Source organism: Micropterus dolomieu, linkage group LG23 (genome assembly GCF_021292245.1).
Source record: "Micropterus dolomieu isolate WLL.071019.BEF.003 ecotype Adirondacks linkage group LG23, ASM2129224v1, whole genome shotgun sequence".
NCBI classification, from domain to species: Eukaryota; Metazoa; Chordata; class Actinopteri; order Centrarchiformes; family Centrarchidae; genus Micropterus; species Micropterus dolomieu.
The window spans coordinates 27,463,281-27,482,811 of NC_060172.1; the positions used below are offsets into that span (position 1 = coordinate 27,463,281).

The window sequence follows — 19,531 nt, forward strand, 5'->3', positions numbered from 1 at the left end:
GCATGCAAATGTGCGTGTGTCCATGGGTCTGTCGCTGTGTGCATACATTATCTGTATGCTCCTAAGAAAATGTATAATATAATGATAAATCAAAGGAGAAACCTCAATAAATGAGTAGAGAAAAATAACAAATGCAGGTGCTTCCATAAGCATAAGGCATGTGTGAATGGTTTGATGTGTGTGAACATTACATGAGTCATATGGCATGGCCTTCACAATCCCCAAATTCCAACCCATTTGGTTTTATTTTGTTGTCTTATACAATTCAACTTCTGGTAATTTTCTGGTATGTTGATCCCACTAACAAAATATACATTTGCATACATAAAAAAAGCAGTGTAACTGGTAGTTATTGCTCTATATTGTGGTTTCTTAATTGTTCTGAAAAGCTACAGGCATGCACATAGTTGTGCAGAATGTTTGCTAAGTTATATAGCCTTTTCTACAACCTCCACACTGGATTAATGAATGGGTGACTGACATTTGTATTATAGTGTCATGCACATGACTATTCCCAGCCCACATGGGCTTACAGAGCACAACACATTCACATAAGCCCCAATCCAAATTTTAGACCTTCATTGTGCACAACAACATTTACCACAAATATTTACGAAACTAATACAGGAGAAATCCGAGTAAATGCTGAAGAAATAGTCCATCTCTCCTTCTTTTCCAGGCTTTTGAGACAGAGTTAGCAAACACAGAAACATCAGAATTAAACAACCATTTCTATTTTTGATCATCTGCACACCAGGATATTTCAGGATTTTGTCGAACCATCTCATGGAAAACTGACATTCATAAATCATCACTACACTTTCCACTTCCCCAAAATCTCAGAGTGCACACAGTCTTTTTATCTGTTTGCCTACTTCAATGGCCAGAAGAAGAATGCCAGTTCTCAGCGGTTCAACTATAGCTGTTTGGCTTCCACAAAAATACATGTATGTCCTTAATTTTTATTTATCTATACATATAGGCTAATGACCAAGGTGCTGTGCTGTTTGTTGAGTCGGACTCCACACTTTGTGCCACAGTGGGTGTCGCTGTAACTCTCGTTGGCTTTCTCCTCAGCATGAAACAGAGAAGAAGATCGGAGGCGGAGTCCCACGTTAGTAAGTCGTAACTAGTAGTAGTTGGTTTTTCTTCCTTCGCAGACAAGCAGCAGGTTGTCAGCGTTTTAATCGCAGAAATGAACGGAATGGACGAAGAACCAATGGCACCACAGACCTTTCTTTACGGTAAAATAACTTGTGCATGTCGCATGTGACTTCAAGGTGTTTAGCAGTAACGTTACGTGTCCTCGTGTGAGAGTGCTGAGCTCGGGACAAGAGCACGATTAAATGTAACGGTTCAGCTTTGTACTTGAACGTAATGAACATTAATGTTCCTATTGTCCTATTAAATCATGTAAAGTGGAATAAATATCCTGCGCGCGTTATTCCTCATTCTAATGTTGTAGCAGGAGGTTGAACGAGGCTTTAGACAAGTCTGAATTAGCTAGAACTTACACGTGTTTGACTACCAACATGGCGGCGCCCATGTGTTGTGCACAAAGTTGGTATTTAAGCATGTTCCTCACACCAGACGCAGCCAATGTTTTAGAGTTGAATTTACATCGCCTTTTGATTAACTGGACACTGTAGGCTAAAGTTAGACGTGGCAGTATTTTTAGCTCGTCTGGAAAAGCCGTCTCAACGTGGGTTCAACACATGCGGACCCTGCTGACTTCCTCCTCTGGGATAAAAATGTAGACCTCCTTACCTTATCTGACCCGTTCCCAGCAAACACGTCATTTAGGTTTTTACCCATGATATGATTTAATTTATAACGCACACAGGAGCTTAGGATAATACACTCTCGTGATGCTGAAATTACTCATATTTTTCACACATGCGATATGTGAAAATTATTTTCTCTTTTTTTAGACGCAGATTTTTGGTAAATGTGCCGCTCTGTTTTTGGGTGTTGTGAGGCCACTGTGCACAGCAAAGTACTTTTTACCAAAAAAAGCTATTTATTGAAAAAGCTATATTCACTAATTAAGAAGTACATGTAAATTGTATTTATCTGCCATTTTCCCCCCACTATCACCTGTTTGTTATGAAGCATCACGTTCACCCAATAGGTGGGGTTTTAAATTTGCACCATTCAAGGAAATTATTTTAGTTAGTTCACCCAATTGAGGGGATTCCCTGTGCTGTGGCCATGTGGGAATCTTCAAATCGGTAGTCAGTGTGGCTCCCTCTTGTGTGCATTTGAAACATAGCACTTTACCCCCGAATAAGTGACACTTTGCCACATTTTTAAAATATAAAATAAAGAAAATGACTAATCCATCACAGATTAAAGTCTCAGTATTTATATGCTTCAAACCTCAAATTGCCACTGTTGGAACACTTGCGAAAGTTGTCTTATTTGAAATCTTTTATCAGGGTGCGTGCTGGAAGCTGGTAAAGAGGTGGTGTTCAATCCTGAGGATGACGACTTTGAGCATCAGCTAGATCTAAGGATGGTAAGTACCCTGACACTTAAGCTGTTTAAGGTTTTCTGATGTTGTATATTTCTCTGCTGACCAGATTTTGCGCTTTGTGAAACCACGTCTTTTAAATTTGTTCACCACTGTGTATGGATTATAGCAGCTTTGAACATTGGTGAAACAAAGGGTACCATATGTGCGACCGAGCGTTAAAGAAATGCCTCACATTGCATGGCAATTCCCACTATGCACACAGATTGACAGTTGATTGAATAAACCTAACTACTTGCTTTAAATTTTTTTTTTTTTAAGCATAGTGTCAAGTGGCTCGAGGCTGGCTAAGTGAATAGTATTATCTTAGCAGCCTCTGAGAAACGATCCTCCACCCAACATTTGGAGAATAAGGTCCGTTGTGCCCTGATGTGGCACAGGCAGCAGAATATGACATGCCTGAGCTCGAAACACGATTTGAGTCTTAACTAAACTCCCTTCTAACAAGAGCAACGTATAACCTTTTCCCCCATCTTAATTTTAAGGTACAGACATGCAAACATCATTCCTGCCGGTCTTTTTGTTCTCCCAAATTTTCCTCAAAGCAAAATCCAGTCACTGGCAGCAAGTCACGTTGCACTTGACTGAACCTTTTTTTTGTTTTGTTTTATCTGTCCGGGTGTCAAAAAGAAATGATCAGCATTCGTAGTATAGACTTTAACTGGACCTCGTATGCCATAAATTATGTCACATGAGTAGTCAAACAGGTCAGGTGTGAAGAACACCCTAAAAGGCTGACACAGATTTACAATCAACTATTGCCTTATTCTCTTCAGGCCTGTGTGGACCCCGCTACGAAAGATGAACTTCACATGGTGGAGGTGGAAGGACAAGACACGGAGGGTCAGAAAATCAAAGCAGCACTGGTTTCACTTAAGCCCTCTACCCTGCCAAGTGTGAGTATACGTATTGTTGTCTTTGCTTGGGTACAGAGCACATTTATCATCACTGTACAAGTGGATGCTCATGTGCGTGTTTATTGCAGGTGTGTCTCGGTGGTTTCACAATCACACCCCCAGCAATTTTCCGTCTGAAGGCAGGTTCTGGTCCAATCCATATCAGTGGACAGCACCTTGTCAGTGAGTATTTGTTGCAAGAGTACACTCATGTGTTAACTGATCAGGGGGACAAACTGAATGTGTGTGTGTATTTTCAGTGTCTGGTCACTGTGGGGATTGCCAGGGTTTATGCTTTACTAACCAGTTTTAATCAGAAGTTTGAATAAGTAGGATTTTTATAGCACAGCAATATTGATTTGGTTTTGTTGGTGTTTAAAACTCGTCTAACATCTCTCTCGATCGACTGTGAAGTGATGGAGGCTGATCAGTCTTTTGATGAAGATGATGATGATGAAGAAGAGGAGGAGGAAGAAGATGTCAGCACATCAAAGAAACGACCTGCTTCCTCCCCCGCCCCCAAGTCTCAGGTTTGTTTTACATCATGTGCTATTTCAGTTTCAAAAGTGTCAAAAATCAAATGACGACGATCCACCTTCTGCCCCCTTACAGAAAAAAATGAAAATGGAGGAGGAGGAGGAGGATGATGAGGATGAAGATGATGAGTAAGTGTCACACAACACTAAGCTTTTTTCCAGGGTACCCACAGGGTCTTAAAAGTATCAAGTCTTAAATTTTATGTTCTAAAAATAAGGCATTAAAAGTATTAAATTTCATATACAAAGGTCTTAAATTTTTTCTTGTCTTTTCGTAGGATTAAATAAATGCCGTAACGTCATCAATAAATAATTTTTGTGCGTGTGACTTTACAATTTCCTCCGTTTGGTGTGACTTGGATGTTAAACAGCAGTACAGGTAGCGTTACTGTTTACGTCAGTGTTTAGCTTTACGCTGTGGACTGCTGTTTGCGGTGCACAAGCTCTGGTGTGAATCAGCCAGTTGTTGTTAGGAAAGAAAACAAAACATTTCTTAAGTGCTACTAACGAGCTAAAGTTAGCTCATTGACTCAGAATGGGCAAGTGTCTGAAGTTCAGAAGGCCAGTGACATGGACAAGCTGGCAGACGATGCTGAGGGCAGTGGTGCTGAGGTTAGCATAACAAGCGGCTTGGTGTGCGATTCAGTCACACTGTGGCAAGCGGTAATGAAACAGCAGAGCTGGAAGACCCTCTGCAGGTTACTGGTTAAAAGGGCAACGGAGAGACGAGGACCATGTCTGTGTATCGGTGTTGCGCCACCATTGTAGGGTAACACTATGTGAATGGAAACGTCCAACATGCTAACGCACATTAAACTTCAACGGGACAAGGAAAAAACAAACTGGAGCCCAACTCCTTATCCCTGCTGCTTCCAAGCCAATACTATATTTCAAGCAGCATTTAGATGTAAAAACCGAAAAGGATGAATAATCACTGAAGCAATTGTCACGTTACATTACCGTGTGTATATATAGCCAAGGTGTAACTAATTGTAACAACTCATACTGCACAATTTATTTTGTATCTTTGGTATCACACCGTTAGAATTCTTAGTGCGACAAATATTGTATTTATTTCATAGGTGTCATTTACACTGAGGAGGCTGGGGACATGTCTCAAATCACTTTTTAAAAAAACATTTGTTTAACATGTTCTGAAAAATGGCTTGCAACAAAAAATGTTTAAAAACAAATATAAATGCTTTAAGAAAGGTTTATTTGCACAATAAGAAAACAACTTAACTAAGTTAACTTAAGCTAAAAAGCAAGCTGCTGATTACTGCATTATACTGTTTGAATTGTCACTTGAATTTTCTGAAAATGTCTCCAGAATGCAGGTAATTAAGTGTTTAATGCTCAAATTTCCTAGGACACCCCAGACCCCCCATTTATATGAAAATAGTCTTGTCATATTCTTGTGAACCCAATATTGTAAATCATGCATGTGAACCAAGTTTATCGTCACACCCCTAATCTGAACCCCTTTGTACCCACCACTTTTCAACACAACGTCCTTGATTCGCTTTGTTATCAGAGCACAAACACACACCAGAAAGCTAAAGTGTATTAAATATAAATGTGAGTATTATAATAATGTTATTAAAATCATAAATCATAAATTATAAATTTTCTCGGGCTTAAAATTCATACGGTTTTTCCATTATACGGAAGTGACGTTGGCATAAAATTCATTTCAAATTTCATCCTAGGTGGTATTAAAAAGGTCTTTAAAGTCTTACATTTAACTTTGAGAATCCTGGTTTACCCTGTTTTCAGATGACGTGCACTTGAGCACAGTGGGATCTAAGTTTAAAACTTCCTGCCACACTTGAGAATTGAGATTTTTTTCCCCACCTTTTAAAAGATCAACCAAGGTGTCTGCGGGGTCTTAAAAGGTAATAAATCAATTTTGCGAAAATTAAGGCCATTAAAAACTATTAGTCTTGATTGCCATTTAACAGGGTATTAAATTTTGTAGATATTTTTGTCCAAAGAGTTTGTATGGTAAGTGTGGGTGAATGTATTTATTTATATTGCATAGCCAAAATTACTAGACAGGCAGAACGTAGCGAATTATTATTCTGTGTAATGTTAGGTGCAGGGATCTAGGATCTACCGTGCGAGCCTTTCACTCTCATACGCCCCTAAAAATAGGTCCGTGCAAACCAGAAAACTGATTTACGAGCACAGCCGACCGTAACCTTCCACCACGCCGGATCCCCAATGCTAATTGTTCAAAACATGGTCGGACTGAGCGCTGTGGCCGCTTGAACAGCCACGTTACTCAAAAACAAGAGCAAGATGCGCTGTCAGCAGGTGAAGCGGTAAGAAAGGAGACAACAGGGAAAATATAAGCAGCATATTGGGTTGGCTAACATTAGCTGGCAATTTAGCTACATCTGTGCCTTTTTATTGAAACACGTTCAACTTTTCATAAAGCCGATGCGCTCGTCGTCACTTTTCGTGAACAGATTAATCACAGCCTGGACGGAGCGGGAATTTATTTTTTTTTTTTTTGTTAAGTTTGATGTGCTACAGCAAACGTTCCAAATGTTGAACTAATCCTTCTGCCTAAATAGTTATGATCATTGACGAGTTAGTAGCCTACTTAAAATTAGACTAACTGTAGAATATTTTTCTTTCACAAAGTTAATGAATAAAAAAACAACCCCAAAATGAAACAGCTGTAACTGGAATTAATATCATAATAGTGATAAGCTATATACTAAACTATTATAGAATATAGATTATAATGAATATAGCAACAACATATAATTAACATTAATATAAAAGCCAGGATGCCATTGTGCCAATATGTGCTGCTTCTAGCCTCCTCCTGAGAGCAACACGTTCCCCTTGTTCTATTTTACATCTGTTTTACTAAAGTTTACACAAATCAGCTTTAGGATGCAGACAGCAGCTGTTGATCGCAAATGTCTGTGCTACACTGCCTACACTACCAACGTTATCCATCACTCAGTTTATTCTCTTCACCTTTGTTCCCTTCTGGATTATTATTCTGAATTATGTTTGATACAATGGTCGATGAAAGTTATCACAAAAAGAGTGTTTAGTTTTACAGTCTACATCTATTTATAGTAAATGTAAGTTAAAGGTGGGTTTTTAGTGGCTTCTAGCAGTAAGGTTTCAGATTGCAACCAACAGCATACGCTTTTACATATTTGTGACTGAAAAAAAGTTACAACTATCAGGTAGTTATCAACTGGTCGGCGTTTGCAGGCAAGTTAACATTATCTAGTTTGAACCAACTAAAACACAAAATAACACTGTTTCACATGTTTTGCAGTAATGTTGCGCACAAACATCACAGGCTGTGTAAGACGATGGATTTTCGCAGGAAATCTGAGTCCTTCACATAGAAAACAGTAGGCCTAAACAGGCTGTTATAGGCAACTGAGAAAGTTGGTGAATGCCTCAGTTTTTAGGTGAGGTTACAACCTGGTCACATATAGGTAATAAAATGTTATGTTTAAATTCATTTTAAAAACTCCACAATTCCCCTTTTAAAGGTGTGAGTCTGACTTAACCGGTTACAGCTCAAAGTGGCGCGGCAGTCTTAAATTACGTTGAAAAGGTCTTAAAAGGTATTGAATTTCACTTCTGGATGAGAGAGAGAGACCCCCCGAGACCCCTGATCAACATTATGTCTTCCAACATTATGGTTCCACATTTTTGGCTTGCCCTTCTCTCAGATGTTTCCAATAATTTGAGTCAGTAACTGTAAAGGGTAATACTGGAAGTTGTGGGTCACCATCCTGCTGGTTATGAACGTGCTTCAGCTCATCATGATGCCAGCAGGCATGGCAAGCATCTGTATTGCAAAAACGGTTTTCCCTTTCGTCAGCTTGATGTTTATTCTTTGCCAGTGAAATGCTGATGTGATTTGATCCACGTTAAACATTTGCTATGCCCTTCAAGTTGTTTGAAAACGGGTGCGATTCTGACTGGAAGGGGTGGGTGCTTATTGTTCACTTGGCTTTGCTTTTTGTGATGGAAATGCCATTTTAGGTTAGCCTGATTTGCAGGTGTGCCTTAGACTGACATTAGGCATGTGTATAACTCTGAGTTGTACTGCTACCTGAGAAAATAGAGATATATATATATATATATATATATATATATGCTATATTTTATAGCACCGGGATAGTGTTTCAGCACTCAGAACAACAAATTAGACCTCAAGCTGCCTTTATTAAAACTTATTTGACATCATTACAGACAACAGCTTTTTATCAAAGTTGAAGCACTACTAATGGTGAAAATACCCAGAAGGCCATATTAAGTTGGTATTTGCTTACTTCCTTTTTTCTAAAAGACCAAAACAGTTCACTTTTCTGAAAGAGGATTTTAACAGATTTAATTGAACAACAGTGGAAATGCTGCTGCTTCCTTACAAGCCTTTCTCCCAGACCTATAAAGTTTTGCATCAGTTCTAAATAACTTCTAAATGTGTGTTTTGGTTTTTTTAGTGATGATGATGAGGATGATGAGGACGAAGAGAGCGAAGAAGAGGAGTCACCTGTTAAGGCAAGCACCAGTTTTGGCAGTTCTAGCATAAATGAACTTCCTTTCCCATCTAACAGCTGTTTATTTGTTACAGGCCAAGCCAACACCATCCAAACAAGGCCCTGCTCAGAATGGCAAGAGTCCTAAACCCAGTGCCCCCGCCGCAAAGCAGGTAAACCGGACTGCTTAACCACTGTTGTTCAGTAAATTCATATTTTATCAAACATGATAAATGCCTGTAAAGCTTTCTCTTATCCAGTTTACTTCCCCCAGTTGATAAGACAAAATCTAAACTCAATGTTCTTTATAGGAAAAGACCCCTAAAGGTAAGGGTGACAAGTCACCTAAAACCCCACCAACTCCCAAAGCAAATGTGACACTTCCAGAGATTAAAGCCAAGCTGATGGAGGCAGTGAAGAAGGTTGGTGTCCCTGTTTGTTTGTTTTGTTTGTATTTGTAAATCTATTTATTTTATTTTCACTAATAATGTAATATGGCATGACTAATGACAAAATGCTCATTCATTGTTGTTCTTTCCATTTAACAGGGAATAGCATTACCTAAGGTCCAGCCCAGGTTTGAGAACTTCTTGAAGCATGGTCATAAAGTCACAGATGCCAAGGTAGCGTACAAGTTTACCAGACGCTTTTCTGAAAATCAGGAAACTATAAATTATATTATTTTGAGATTTGGACAGACAAATTTGATACTGCTGATGCTTCCCATAACATCTGTCAGAATAAAATTTGACATTTTCAACCTACTCAAACAGTTTATTTGATCCAAGTCATGGTTAACTTTTGTGTGTCCTAAATTGTATTATATAAATAATGAATCATAGTATTGATATTTAAAATGTTTACATGTTCTGTGAATTTATATTTTGTAATATTAGTTCAAAGTAATAATGAAAGGAAATTGGCATGTTTCAAATAAAATTTGATATTTTGTTATCCTACCACTAGGGAGCACCAAAGGCTAAAATGTTAAACATTACACTTTGTGTTTCTTTTTAAAGTAAATACACTGAATGATTTTATTCTACAGGAGCTACATAGAAAATACTTTGAACAGTACTGATTTGGCTTTGATTCTCCCTCCGTTTGTAATTAGACATTTAAAATGTCTAAATGTCCCTGCCACATGTATTGGGCCACCATTTTAACAATTTTGATTCTCTCTTAGGTTATTGCGGAGCTGTGGAAGTGGAGACAGACGGTGAAGGATGCAAAATAACAGTCTCAGTAGTTTTATCTCCTTTTTATGACTTGTTTATACCCATAGCGCACCTCAAACCCCTCTGAAGCCAAACTCTGTGCCTCACACGTCATTAATTCTAAGCCCAGTCCATCACCACCGCCCGTCCTGTATGAAGAGATGAGAGGGATGGTTGTAGCTCCCTCCTCCACCACCCTCTTATTAGGGCAGATAAATGATTTGTTGAATTAACTCTGGGAGAACCAACTTACAAATTTGCATCTTTTGTAACTGTATAAATAAAACTCCGGCTGGATTGTTGGCACCCCAGTATGGAGGACATCTTCATGTGTTTTTTTTTTTTGTTGTTGTTGTTTTATATAAACAGGTTAATTTGGCCTCATGCAGAATAATAAAAATCAGATTATCACTCACTTCAAAGCACAGAAAACCAGCAACAAAAGCAGCTAAAGAAACTTCTAATCCATTTTAAGCAGTCAAAATGGCTAATGTCTGCCGTGGTCACATCCTTTTTCCGTTTTGGGAAAGCAAATTTTTTTTGGCTGACGTCAGTGATTATATGATATTGATGAGCAATATTGATTTGTCAAGTACAGTGGTAAAGGTTAAAATGCTGCACTATTTAAAATGTTTTGAATGTTTGTGCTATTGTGAGGTTCCAAAGGAAAATCTCCCGTGACAGGAAGTGTCCTTTTAGTTTCAGTTTCAAACGTTGTCAGAATTGTCACTTTTCATTTATACTACCGTCCGGAGATAATCGACCATTTGCTGTTAAGCAACAAGCTGCGTTAACCTTTTGTGGGGTACTGTTTCATAAATGAAGCTGCCTTCACATTTTAGCACTGACGCTGGCCTACGTGGAGATTGGGTCTCTGACTTAATTTTGCTATGACTACTCATAGCCAATAGGCCACGGGTTAAGTAGTTACTCTGCAAGTGCATGAAGAGAAGGAATCTGCAAATTATGTCGTCATTTTTTTTTTTCCAGTGTGAGTTGCTCATAATTTTCCAAACCAGGATTTACAGATGTTAAAATGTTCTAAGAAATTCACACCTGTACAAAAGTTTAATTAAGCCACACGTTCTCTTCTTGTTTGACCAGTTTAAGTCAAATTAAATGTTGATGCACGAGGCCTCCTTATAGCTGAAGATCATTCCATTGTTCTCAAGAAACAAGTGTAAGGTTGGATGACTTTGAATGTGCTGTGGGTTTGGGTTGATCATTTTACCCAAATAGAAGATAAATTCAGTTATGACCCTTTTTTTTTTTTTTCTTCTTAATTTGTTTTACGTGCAACAATCTATTAAAATTTCAAGCACACAAAGATGTCTTGTGTTTCTTTCTACATCCGGTGTAGAATCAAAGGTGTAAGTCATCTTCTTTCTATATTTGCACTGCAGAATGTGCGGTGTTTAAGATGCCAGCTGGGCTCCCAGCTAATATAAAACAAACATGCACAATGCATTCATTCTGCAAGAGTGGCTGGACACATGCAAATATCTGGCTACAAAAGGGGGAGGAGGCGCAAGCTGGTATCTTAAACTAAAGAGGTGAAGATGCACATTACATCCTGAGATTCCATAAGCTACAGAGTGCTTTACTCATGAATTCTTTTTTTAATCTTGCGGTAATTGGAACCCAGTTTGGGACCTCTGGTCTGTTTTAGAGATTGTTTTAAAGGTCTGTTCGCAGGTCTTGAGCAGTACTACTGAAAACTGTTAAATGAAGCATTTTGTGGCTCCAGGGGGAGCTGTGTCAAACCTGAAAGTGATGTCACAAACAACATCCTACCACTTTAGAAAAAATGAGAACAGAAAATGAAAGTAGCAAACTGGTTTCTTATTTTCTGTACTTCAATAAGACAATTATGAAATTCAAAAGCTGGCATGAGGGCTCTTCCATATATAATATAATGTATTACTCATGTCATGTTATGTTTCTGTAAATATAGTTAATATAGCACTCATCAGATTCTGAAGCCAAAATGTGTTTTGTTAATAAACAAAACACATTATATATATATATATATATATATATATATAAGATTTCCTTAAGATTGCATAAGATTTTAGTGAGGAAAAGTATAGGGGAGGCTTAATTTCTTTTGCCTCCAAATCTCTGAAGTACTGTGATTTGTGTGTCTCTGATGTTTTCTTTTGTCTTTCAGAATATAACACAATGTTGAGACTGCTATAACTGTAATGTTCTGTTTCTGTTGTACAAACTGCAGCACTGCTGTGATTATATTTAGGGTCACTTATTGCACACTGGCCAACAGAGAGCGTTACACTGGCGCTGTTTGTATTTTGTGACCCTTCATTTTTTTATGGTCATGCAGTCGTCTTGACAGCAGAGTCGCCCTGTACTGAGGACTGTGACGTTACAGAAAAATTAAAGTGACAGAAAGTTGTGTTTTTAACACTGCTGCCAATGGTGAGAGCAGATGTTTACAAATATCGAAAAAGTACATTACTGTAGGTTGACAGATTAGAATATTGAGCAAAATATCTGTATTCAGAATCCACTGAAAATTGCTCACCATCCCACTACATTTTCATTTATAAGCTCTTTATTGAACTAATCATCTGACGTGTGCAGACGTACAGGTAATTTGTCAGTTAAGACGAAGTTACTTAAAAATTCCAGGGAATGCAGACCTCAAAATTAAAGCTGAACTGAGTTTATTTATTATGCGTAGTTGGAGAATCATATCTAATATCAACTCGATTCAATTAAAGTTTTGGGGACACGAGCCAGTTATGCTTTGTGATTTAGGCTGGATTTATTTCACATTAAAAAACAAATATTGTCTTGTCCTATGCAGCTTTAAAGCTGTTGGGTATGCAATATATTTATTCAATAAATCAAAATAAAAAAAAAAAACGGAATTCAGTAGCTATCTGCGACCATCGCAGGTCTGTAATAAGCAATGAAATGATCAGCTGGCCTACCTGCCTGTCAGCCTGCCTAGATACTGTCCCCGTGCACTCACTGCACATGAAAATGGATTTTGGGAGAGTGGCTTTTGAGGGGGAGGGGGTGAGATTTTAGGTTTGATACTTAAAAAATCTAGCTGTGTCTTGCTAGTTTCTCCAAAGTTGCTTACCCCAGCTCTACCACAAGAAAACACAAGTCTCTTGCATAGGTCTTGAGTCATTCAAGAACTAGCGTGTGCACGTTTGTTTATGTGTTGACAGTTTGGGTAGTGGGTTCACGGTCATGATAATAAGGTCATTCGACCTTCCTGCTTACTATTACCTGTAATGGTCCAATAAATGACCATTTAAATAGAGCAGTTCTACTGTCAGGGTGATAACCAGTAGTAATTCATCAGCAGCATTCAGTGATTGAGTGGCACAGAAGCATGTGCTGTGATGGCCTGCATGTACTCTGATAAATGGCCCTACCTTCCTTATTCGATTAGAGGAGCCTACAGATGTATTTGTGATGTATTTGTGCAGGGAGGAAAATGTTTGACCACTTAGGAGTAAAATCATTATTACTTTTCTGATCTGGCCCAAAGAGAGGAAAGAATGATTAGAGAATGGCAGGCAGAACGAGAACTGCGGAAGACACTGCTGGAGAATCATTAATCGGAGACATATACTGACAAAGTGAGGGGAGATGTAGAGGAGACAATGTAAAAAGATAAGAGGAATGAGGTGAATTCAAGTGAAAATGCCCCACTGCAGTGAAATATTAATTCCCGCAACTTAAAATGGCTCTAAAAATGGCTCTAAAAATGCAGTCCTGAGCCAGCACACACAATAAGTTTTACTGACACTTGAAAATATAACACTACGTATAATGTACAGTACATCCATCCACCCATACAGTAACATCTGAGCCAATTAAATGCAGTTACCTATATACACACACCACAAAGGTAGCAGTAAAACCAAAGCACCTTTTACTTCGTTAGCCATTATGATGCTGTGCACCCCTCAACCCAAAGGAAGATGGCTTCCAGCAAGAGTAAAGTGCGGCCCTTACAATTTCAGATTCCTATCAGTAAGAAAATCATCCACAACCTGAGTCTGGCAGGTTTGCTCACCTACAATGCCAATAAAGTGTGTTCATAATTGAATAACATCTGCTCATGGCAGCTGTATGGTTCAGGGCATGCCTGTTTTGTATTCTTCAACACTATTTCAAGGACAAAGCTTGTGTGTACATTTTACTTCTTTTAAAAAAATATTTCAAATTTAAATGGTTTAAATCCGTTTTATTTAAAGCACTCGGAGCTACATTTCCTTTGATGAAAGTTCCATTATGCATAAACAGCATTTCCAGAAAGGGTACATTTTCCACTTTTATTTTATGTACAAACTTCACAAAATCACAATTTTAGAAAATGTTAAAAAAAAAAAAAAAAAAATGAAAAGATGAGTGAAACTATTGACTAAAAAAAACAAAAGCAATAAGCAAGCGCTTACACACCAACAGCAATTACAGAACAAGTCACCAAATACATCACATCATCACGCTGTATGTATTTCAGCAAAAAGGTCATCAATCCGAGTTAAAGGAATTTATTGCGTTTTATATAGTTACAATTTCACTGCGGCACTTGATTAAAACAGTGTATAGTGGTACTGAATGATTTGTCATTTTCATATAAATAAAAAAACAAAATAAGGCACAAATACATGGAAATTGTTTCTCAAGTGCCAGATATTAACCTACATAGATTCAGCATACACAGTAACAAAATGGTGTCCACTGCCATATCTGATTTCTATTCAGTGCATTCACAAACACTCTGTACACTGTGGCATGCAGCAGGTGAAAGATATTTTCTACTACCAAGTTGTGTAATATTGGCGTTTCCCTTCCTTAATTTGAACTTAGTGCTTTACTGACGTCAACAAAGTGGACAGTATACACCATAGTAAGTAAGTTGTAGACAGGGCAAAGCAAATAAGCTCTTTAAGTAGTAAACAGCAGTTATTTAAAACTTTAATGTATTTGTTAAAATATTACAGTAACATCACAGGTTCTCCCTGAAGAAACTAAGAGACAAATTAAAAAAATAAAATAAAACTGGTACTGATCACTTCCTGGGATATATCTTTTCAACCTTTCAATCTCTGAGTTGGACTAGGGTGAATGTCAAAGTGTTCCTTCAGCCTCTAACACCGAGTCCTGCCTGTTCAAACGTATTCCTTGCCGCTGCTGGGAGGTCTGGAGATGGGATACTTCGGTGTAGATTTTTGTCTGCGGCACGATGCGGACATCATGCCACCTCCTATTACAGCCAGGGCTGCGCCAGCCCAGGCAATGAAGATGGCAGAACCAAACTCATACCTTCAGAGAGAGACGTTACAGTAAGTCAACAGGGTTAACAGATTCCAGCTGAGCTCCCAGCTAATATAAAAAACAAACATACACAATGCATTCATCAGCACTGCAAGAGTGGCTGGACACATGCAAATGTCTAGCTACACAAGGGGGAGGAGGAAGAGCTTCAAGCTGGTATCTTAAACAAACCAGCACATCCAACATGTTCGGAGATATTGTACTGAGCTAAAGGAAATGTTTAGCCTATTGTTGGGTGGCACTGCAAAACTTAGCCTATTTAATAAAAAATTAAATAACAGCACAAGATGCAAAAGGTGTGAATAAAAGGTGTAGTTTCCATCTTAAATTCTCAAAATACTTACTTTGTATTGACAGGGGTGAAAGGGTTGTAGAAGGCTTTGATGATGTCATTAGCATACCAGGAGCAGGCAACAACAGAACACAAAGCTGTGGGAAAGTAAAGATAAATCACTGAAACCGTCCAAAGAGAAGAAAACAAAAAAAAAACATTAAATGGCTTCTTACCTCCGACCAGGATGATAACACCACCAGTAATTGAAATGTTGGCCTTTTTGGTTTTGTCATCTCCTCCACAGTTGGTGCACTTCATTCCCATGCAAGCTACGCCCAAGCCGGCCACTGTTACAATAATGCTCACAATCATCAGGGCGCGGGTTGCCTGGAGGGCACCTGATAAGGACAGGATAGGGTTAATCCATCATTTAATAGCAAATATTTAACACTTAATAGTCGGTACATAGGGTCGAGGGTGCGGCAAGACTTAACAGGCTTTAACAAGAGTGAAATAACGTAGCATTTGAAATTAATTTCTACAGTGATTCTATTAAAAGCCTCTACTTATGCTTTCGCTTCCAACATTGGGGTGGGGGGGAAGCAGTGCAAACAAGCATTGTTCATATAACAGCATGTCATTGCCGCTCCCAGTGAGAAGAAAAAAAAAAAAAAAAAAAAAAAAGAAAAGCAGAAACCGGCTCTAACCGGAAGTGAGAACTCTGTGGGGGGGGGGGGGGGGGGGGGGGCAGCTTTGTATGCGTGTTAGAAAACAGGTCTAACCAGGTTTCAGGTTTCATTATAAGGAAGACACTCCCAATTTCAGGTACTTGCAGCCCGCTTTTCAGCAGGTGGACATTTTGTGGCTTTTTGCTCCAAACTACCAAGACACTGGCCCTCTTTTAAAAAAAAAAAAAAAAAAAAAAAAAAAAATGAAGAATGCCTCGTGTGGTTTCAAACAAAGAGTCACTAGATCTTGAGCAGGTACTTCTGAATAATGAGGCATTATTTGTACACTTGCTCCATATCTAACCACAGCTTTAATCACACAATGTTTATCAAAAATTGTTGTGTTCGTGTTTGAAAAGGCGATAAGACTCATTGTGCTACAGATATTTTAATCAGCTGTTTTGATAAGTGAGATAGAAAATAAAGAAATAAGAAAAGACACTTAAGCTATATGGAGAAAATAGACGGTTTTGTGAACTTCTAACTCAAGTCAATAAGTAACTTGAAGCTTTAAGTGCTTTGTAGTGAATATAAGTAAAGATTAAACACAGGGAGGGACCAATACACCCAAGTGTACAGAAGGTTTTCCTCAGGCAGTTTATGCCTGAGGAGATCAGTTACTGAACTGATCAAAACCTGTATATAGAAAATCCAACTGCTGTTGACCCATTTTGCCAGTGCTCTTAAAGATAAGATGTGTCATAAAAGATAGATAGTAACCGCACATGTGATTTGACTTTCAGAAAAAAAAAAAAAAAATTAAAAAGGAAATGTGACAACTGTCCCATTTAACCTAACATGTTCTTTTTTTCCCCCCAAATGGGCTGTATGATTGCCAGTGAAAAACACTAACATTTATCTCAAACAACAATACCGCCATATACCATACACCGGAAGAAGGGCCTTTTGTAATTGCTCAGCCTGGTTCTTAAAAGGAGTGGTGCTAAAACATTTTAGTATATCTAGTCAATTAAGTAGTTTTTCCAGACATTACATAAGAGTCAACCCTTTGGGACACAAAAACATAGCAAAGAAGGGTTTTGTGGTAATTTGATGCCCTTTAGGCCTAAGACAAAACAACTATTGTGGGGCTGGCACTGAGACCTGTTGACTACACAGTGGCTCCTGGGTGTTGTTTAACCTGTAACTACCTTTGCGCTGTAATACAAGCCCGACACTACGGGGTTTTCCACAATGCAGGGGCAATTGTACTGGCCAATGACTATAGGAAGTGTGAAGGTGATGCACACATTCCCGCCTATCAAGTCGAAAGAAATCTCCGGCACCGAGTCATCAAGCTACAAGTAGCCTACAGGTGAGGCCTTGGTGCGGTTTAAACAAAATGACGGCTTTCTGAGTGAAAGAAAGACGGTTAATAAGTGATAGAAACGGTCAGCCCAAGCCACAGGAATATGTTAACAGCCAAGAGTCATAGAAGACAGCTCAGAACTTCTTGTAAAAAAGGCCTAAACAAAAAAAGTTGCTAGGTTTAAATTCCAACAGGTGCATGCCAGTGTGTTACAGCATTTATTGTTATGCAATTACATGTTTTTGTAGTCACTAAAATGACTTAACTTTAAAGCCAGTTTCATCGCCGAGCTAAGCGCTCAGTGATATTAGGCCTATGAGGCCTACAGGAAAAAAAAATATATACACACACACTGATGGCAACATTTAACAGCTTCCCAGCTATAAAGGCCTGCCCGTAGTATGGGTATAAACATAAAACAATTTAAACTTTGTTCCAAGCCTTCAACGACACATCATTTGAATCCAGTAAGTGTGTTACTTACTGTTGAGCTGCAGGATTGAGTCGTAGACTTTGCACTGCATTTGGCCTGTGCTCTGGAACGCACAGGACATCCACAGTCCTTCATACATGGACACCGCTGTGATGATGTTGTCTCCAACATAAGCAGACATCTTCCACTGAGGCATAATTGTGCCAATTATCAGTCCAATTACACCCAAAAGGGCCAGGGCGAATCCCAAAAGCTGCAGACCTTTGTTGGCCATTTCCACCACGCTACTTCTGCTTCAACGACTTCGCGGCGAATCAACAAAGACGACGTCCACCTGCTCTGAAGGTACAAATCCCCCACTAACTTAACAATCGGACGGGTTTTAGCAATGTTTGCTTTGTTGCTGAGGAAAGTGTCTGTCTCTTATTTTCTCTTTGCGTATTCCCTAGCTTTCTTAAAACTAATCAGTAGACAACGGTGATGTTTCAGTTTATAAAGTCTCTCAGTGATTCCTCTCGCACCTGTTCCTCAGCCGCACCTTGAATGGGGAGGGGAGGAGCGGGAGCGAGCTTTTCTAGGCGGTTTCTGTTACAGGTGGAGGGAGAGGGACGCGCACGCAGTATCGACTCATCTGTCGTAGCGTCAAACAGCTGAGGTTTCATGATGTCAGTGTTTCCTACGCTGAGACAGACTCCATAGATGGATCGATAGACAGACAGACAGATAGATGATGTTTATCTGTTTAGCCCGGTGAAACACCTCAACAGGCTTGAAACACTGACAACCTACAAATATTCCATTTTAACAATTACAAAAATATATAGGCCTTGTGAAGCTTGGTTAATAATGATTTGGTTTGTATAATTTCTAATAGTCTCAATATAAATTATTATGCAACACAAAGCATAATAATGTTACTAATAAAGTTAATGTTATAACTGTTTATAATAACCCAATGTTTTTAAATGTCATATTATTTGATATACAACAATAAAAGTTGACACTTTTGAGCAAGCATTGTTCATAGGCCACTGGAAGTCTGTAGCCAGAGATGCTTGGTAAGCAGGAAAAAAACAACATTCAAAACCACCATTTTGCAACATTATCATATTATTTTACATTTAAAATACATTAGAATAATTGTATGTATTGCTATGATGTGTAATAACACAGTGAAAACAGTATATTGTAGGCTAATGTATTAGATCAGGCTTATAATTCCAGCCCCATATATTTTGAAGAAGTAGTATATATTTTCATATAATCACATATTTTCTGTAGAGTACCAAAGAGAGAGTCATGATTCTATTATATTGCTGTGTGTGTATAAAACCCAAGACATGATGTCAATACATACATTAGGTGAAGTAAACAAAGCATAACACCCTGTTTGTTTTACAGTTTAAGCTCCACAAGAGTGCCAAAATAGGAAGTTGCATTAATGTGGGTGGAAGTTGAATGGATAATTACGTTCCATATAATCAATATAATATCGTCAGGGGATGAGTCAAATAAAACATTAAATTGTGTAATGTGATCACAAGCCATTTCAACATCTATTTTCAGGACCATATGAATAGCAAATTAACAAATCAACATCTAAAAATGGCAGCTGAGGGCCATTAACTGGGGTATCACATTTAGAAACACATACAAAGAAAAATATCACATTCTTTCACACATATAATTTTGTTGGCTTTGTAACTTTTATTTTCAACACGTGTGTGTGTGACTGTCATGTGCTTGAGTTACAAGTG

At 38.4% G+C, this 19,531-nt stretch overlaps 2 protein-coding genes across 3 annotated transcripts; one reads left to right on the plus strand and one right to left on the minus strand.

The window, feature by feature from the left end:
- The first annotated feature begins 1,103 nt into the window (after positions 1-1,103).
- Positions 1,104-10,022, plus strand: npm1a (nucleophosmin 1a). The gene is made up of 12 exons (XM_046040936.1): positions 1,104-1,244; positions 2,439-2,518; positions 3,310-3,429; positions 3,519-3,612; positions 3,844-3,959; positions 4,042-4,094; positions 7,324-7,332; positions 8,456-8,513; positions 8,587-8,664; positions 8,803-8,913; positions 9,040-9,114; positions 9,678-10,022. Exons 1-12 carry the CDS (start codon positions 1,196-1,198, stop codon positions 9,726-9,728), a joined length of 894 nt encoding a protein of 297 aa, XP_045896892.1. The 5' UTR covers positions 1,104-1,195; the 3' UTR covers positions 9,729-10,022.
- Positions 10,023-13,921: 3,899 nt separating this feature from the next.
- On the minus strand, positions 13,922-18,331 carry cldn7b (claudin 7b). Of its 2 annotated transcripts, XM_046038764.1 has the most exons (4): positions 17,826-18,315; positions 15,538-15,702; positions 15,375-15,459; positions 13,922-15,018 (listed from the first exon to the last, which is right to left on the minus strand). In XM_046038764.1, exons 1-4 carry the CDS (start codon positions 18,046-18,048, stop codon positions 14,865-14,867), a joined length of 627 nt encoding a protein of 208 aa, XP_045894720.1. In that variant the 5' UTR covers positions 18,049-18,315; the 3' UTR covers positions 13,922-14,864. The 2 variants fall into 2 exon arrangements, with proteins under 2 accessions (XP_045894720.1, XP_045894719.1); XM_046038763.1 differs by having other exon boundaries at positions 15,375-15,702; positions 17,826-18,331.
- Between the last annotated feature and the right edge of the window lie 1,200 nt (positions 18,332-19,531).

Excerpts from the sequence above, each read along its gene's own strand:
- npm1a (XM_046040936.1), top strand. The coding sequence starts at position 1,196 with ATGAACGGAATGGACGAAGAACCAATGGCACCACAGACCTTTCTTTAC. Across the intron at positions 3,613-3,843 it reads CAGTGGACAGCACCTTGTCA|TGATGGAGGCTGATCAGTCT; the intron begins GTGAGTATTTGT and ends TCGACTGTGAAG. Across the intron at positions 9,115-9,677 it reads ATAAAGTCACAGATGCCAAG|GTTATTGCGGAGCTGTGGAA; the intron begins GTAGCGTACAAG and ends ATTCTCTCTTAG.
- cldn7b (XM_046038763.1), bottom strand. The coding sequence starts at position 18,048 with ATGGCCAACAAAGGTCTGCAGCTTTTGGGATTCGCCCTGGCCCTTTTG. Across the intron at positions 15,703-17,825 it reads CTCAATCCTGCAGCTCAACA|GTGCCCTCCAGGCAACCCGC; the intron begins GTAAGTAACACA and ends TGTCCTTATCAG. Across the intron at positions 15,019-15,374 it reads TTCACCCCTGTCAATACAAA|GTATGAGTTTGGTTCTGCCA; the intron begins GTAAGTATTTTG and ends CTCTCTCTGAAG.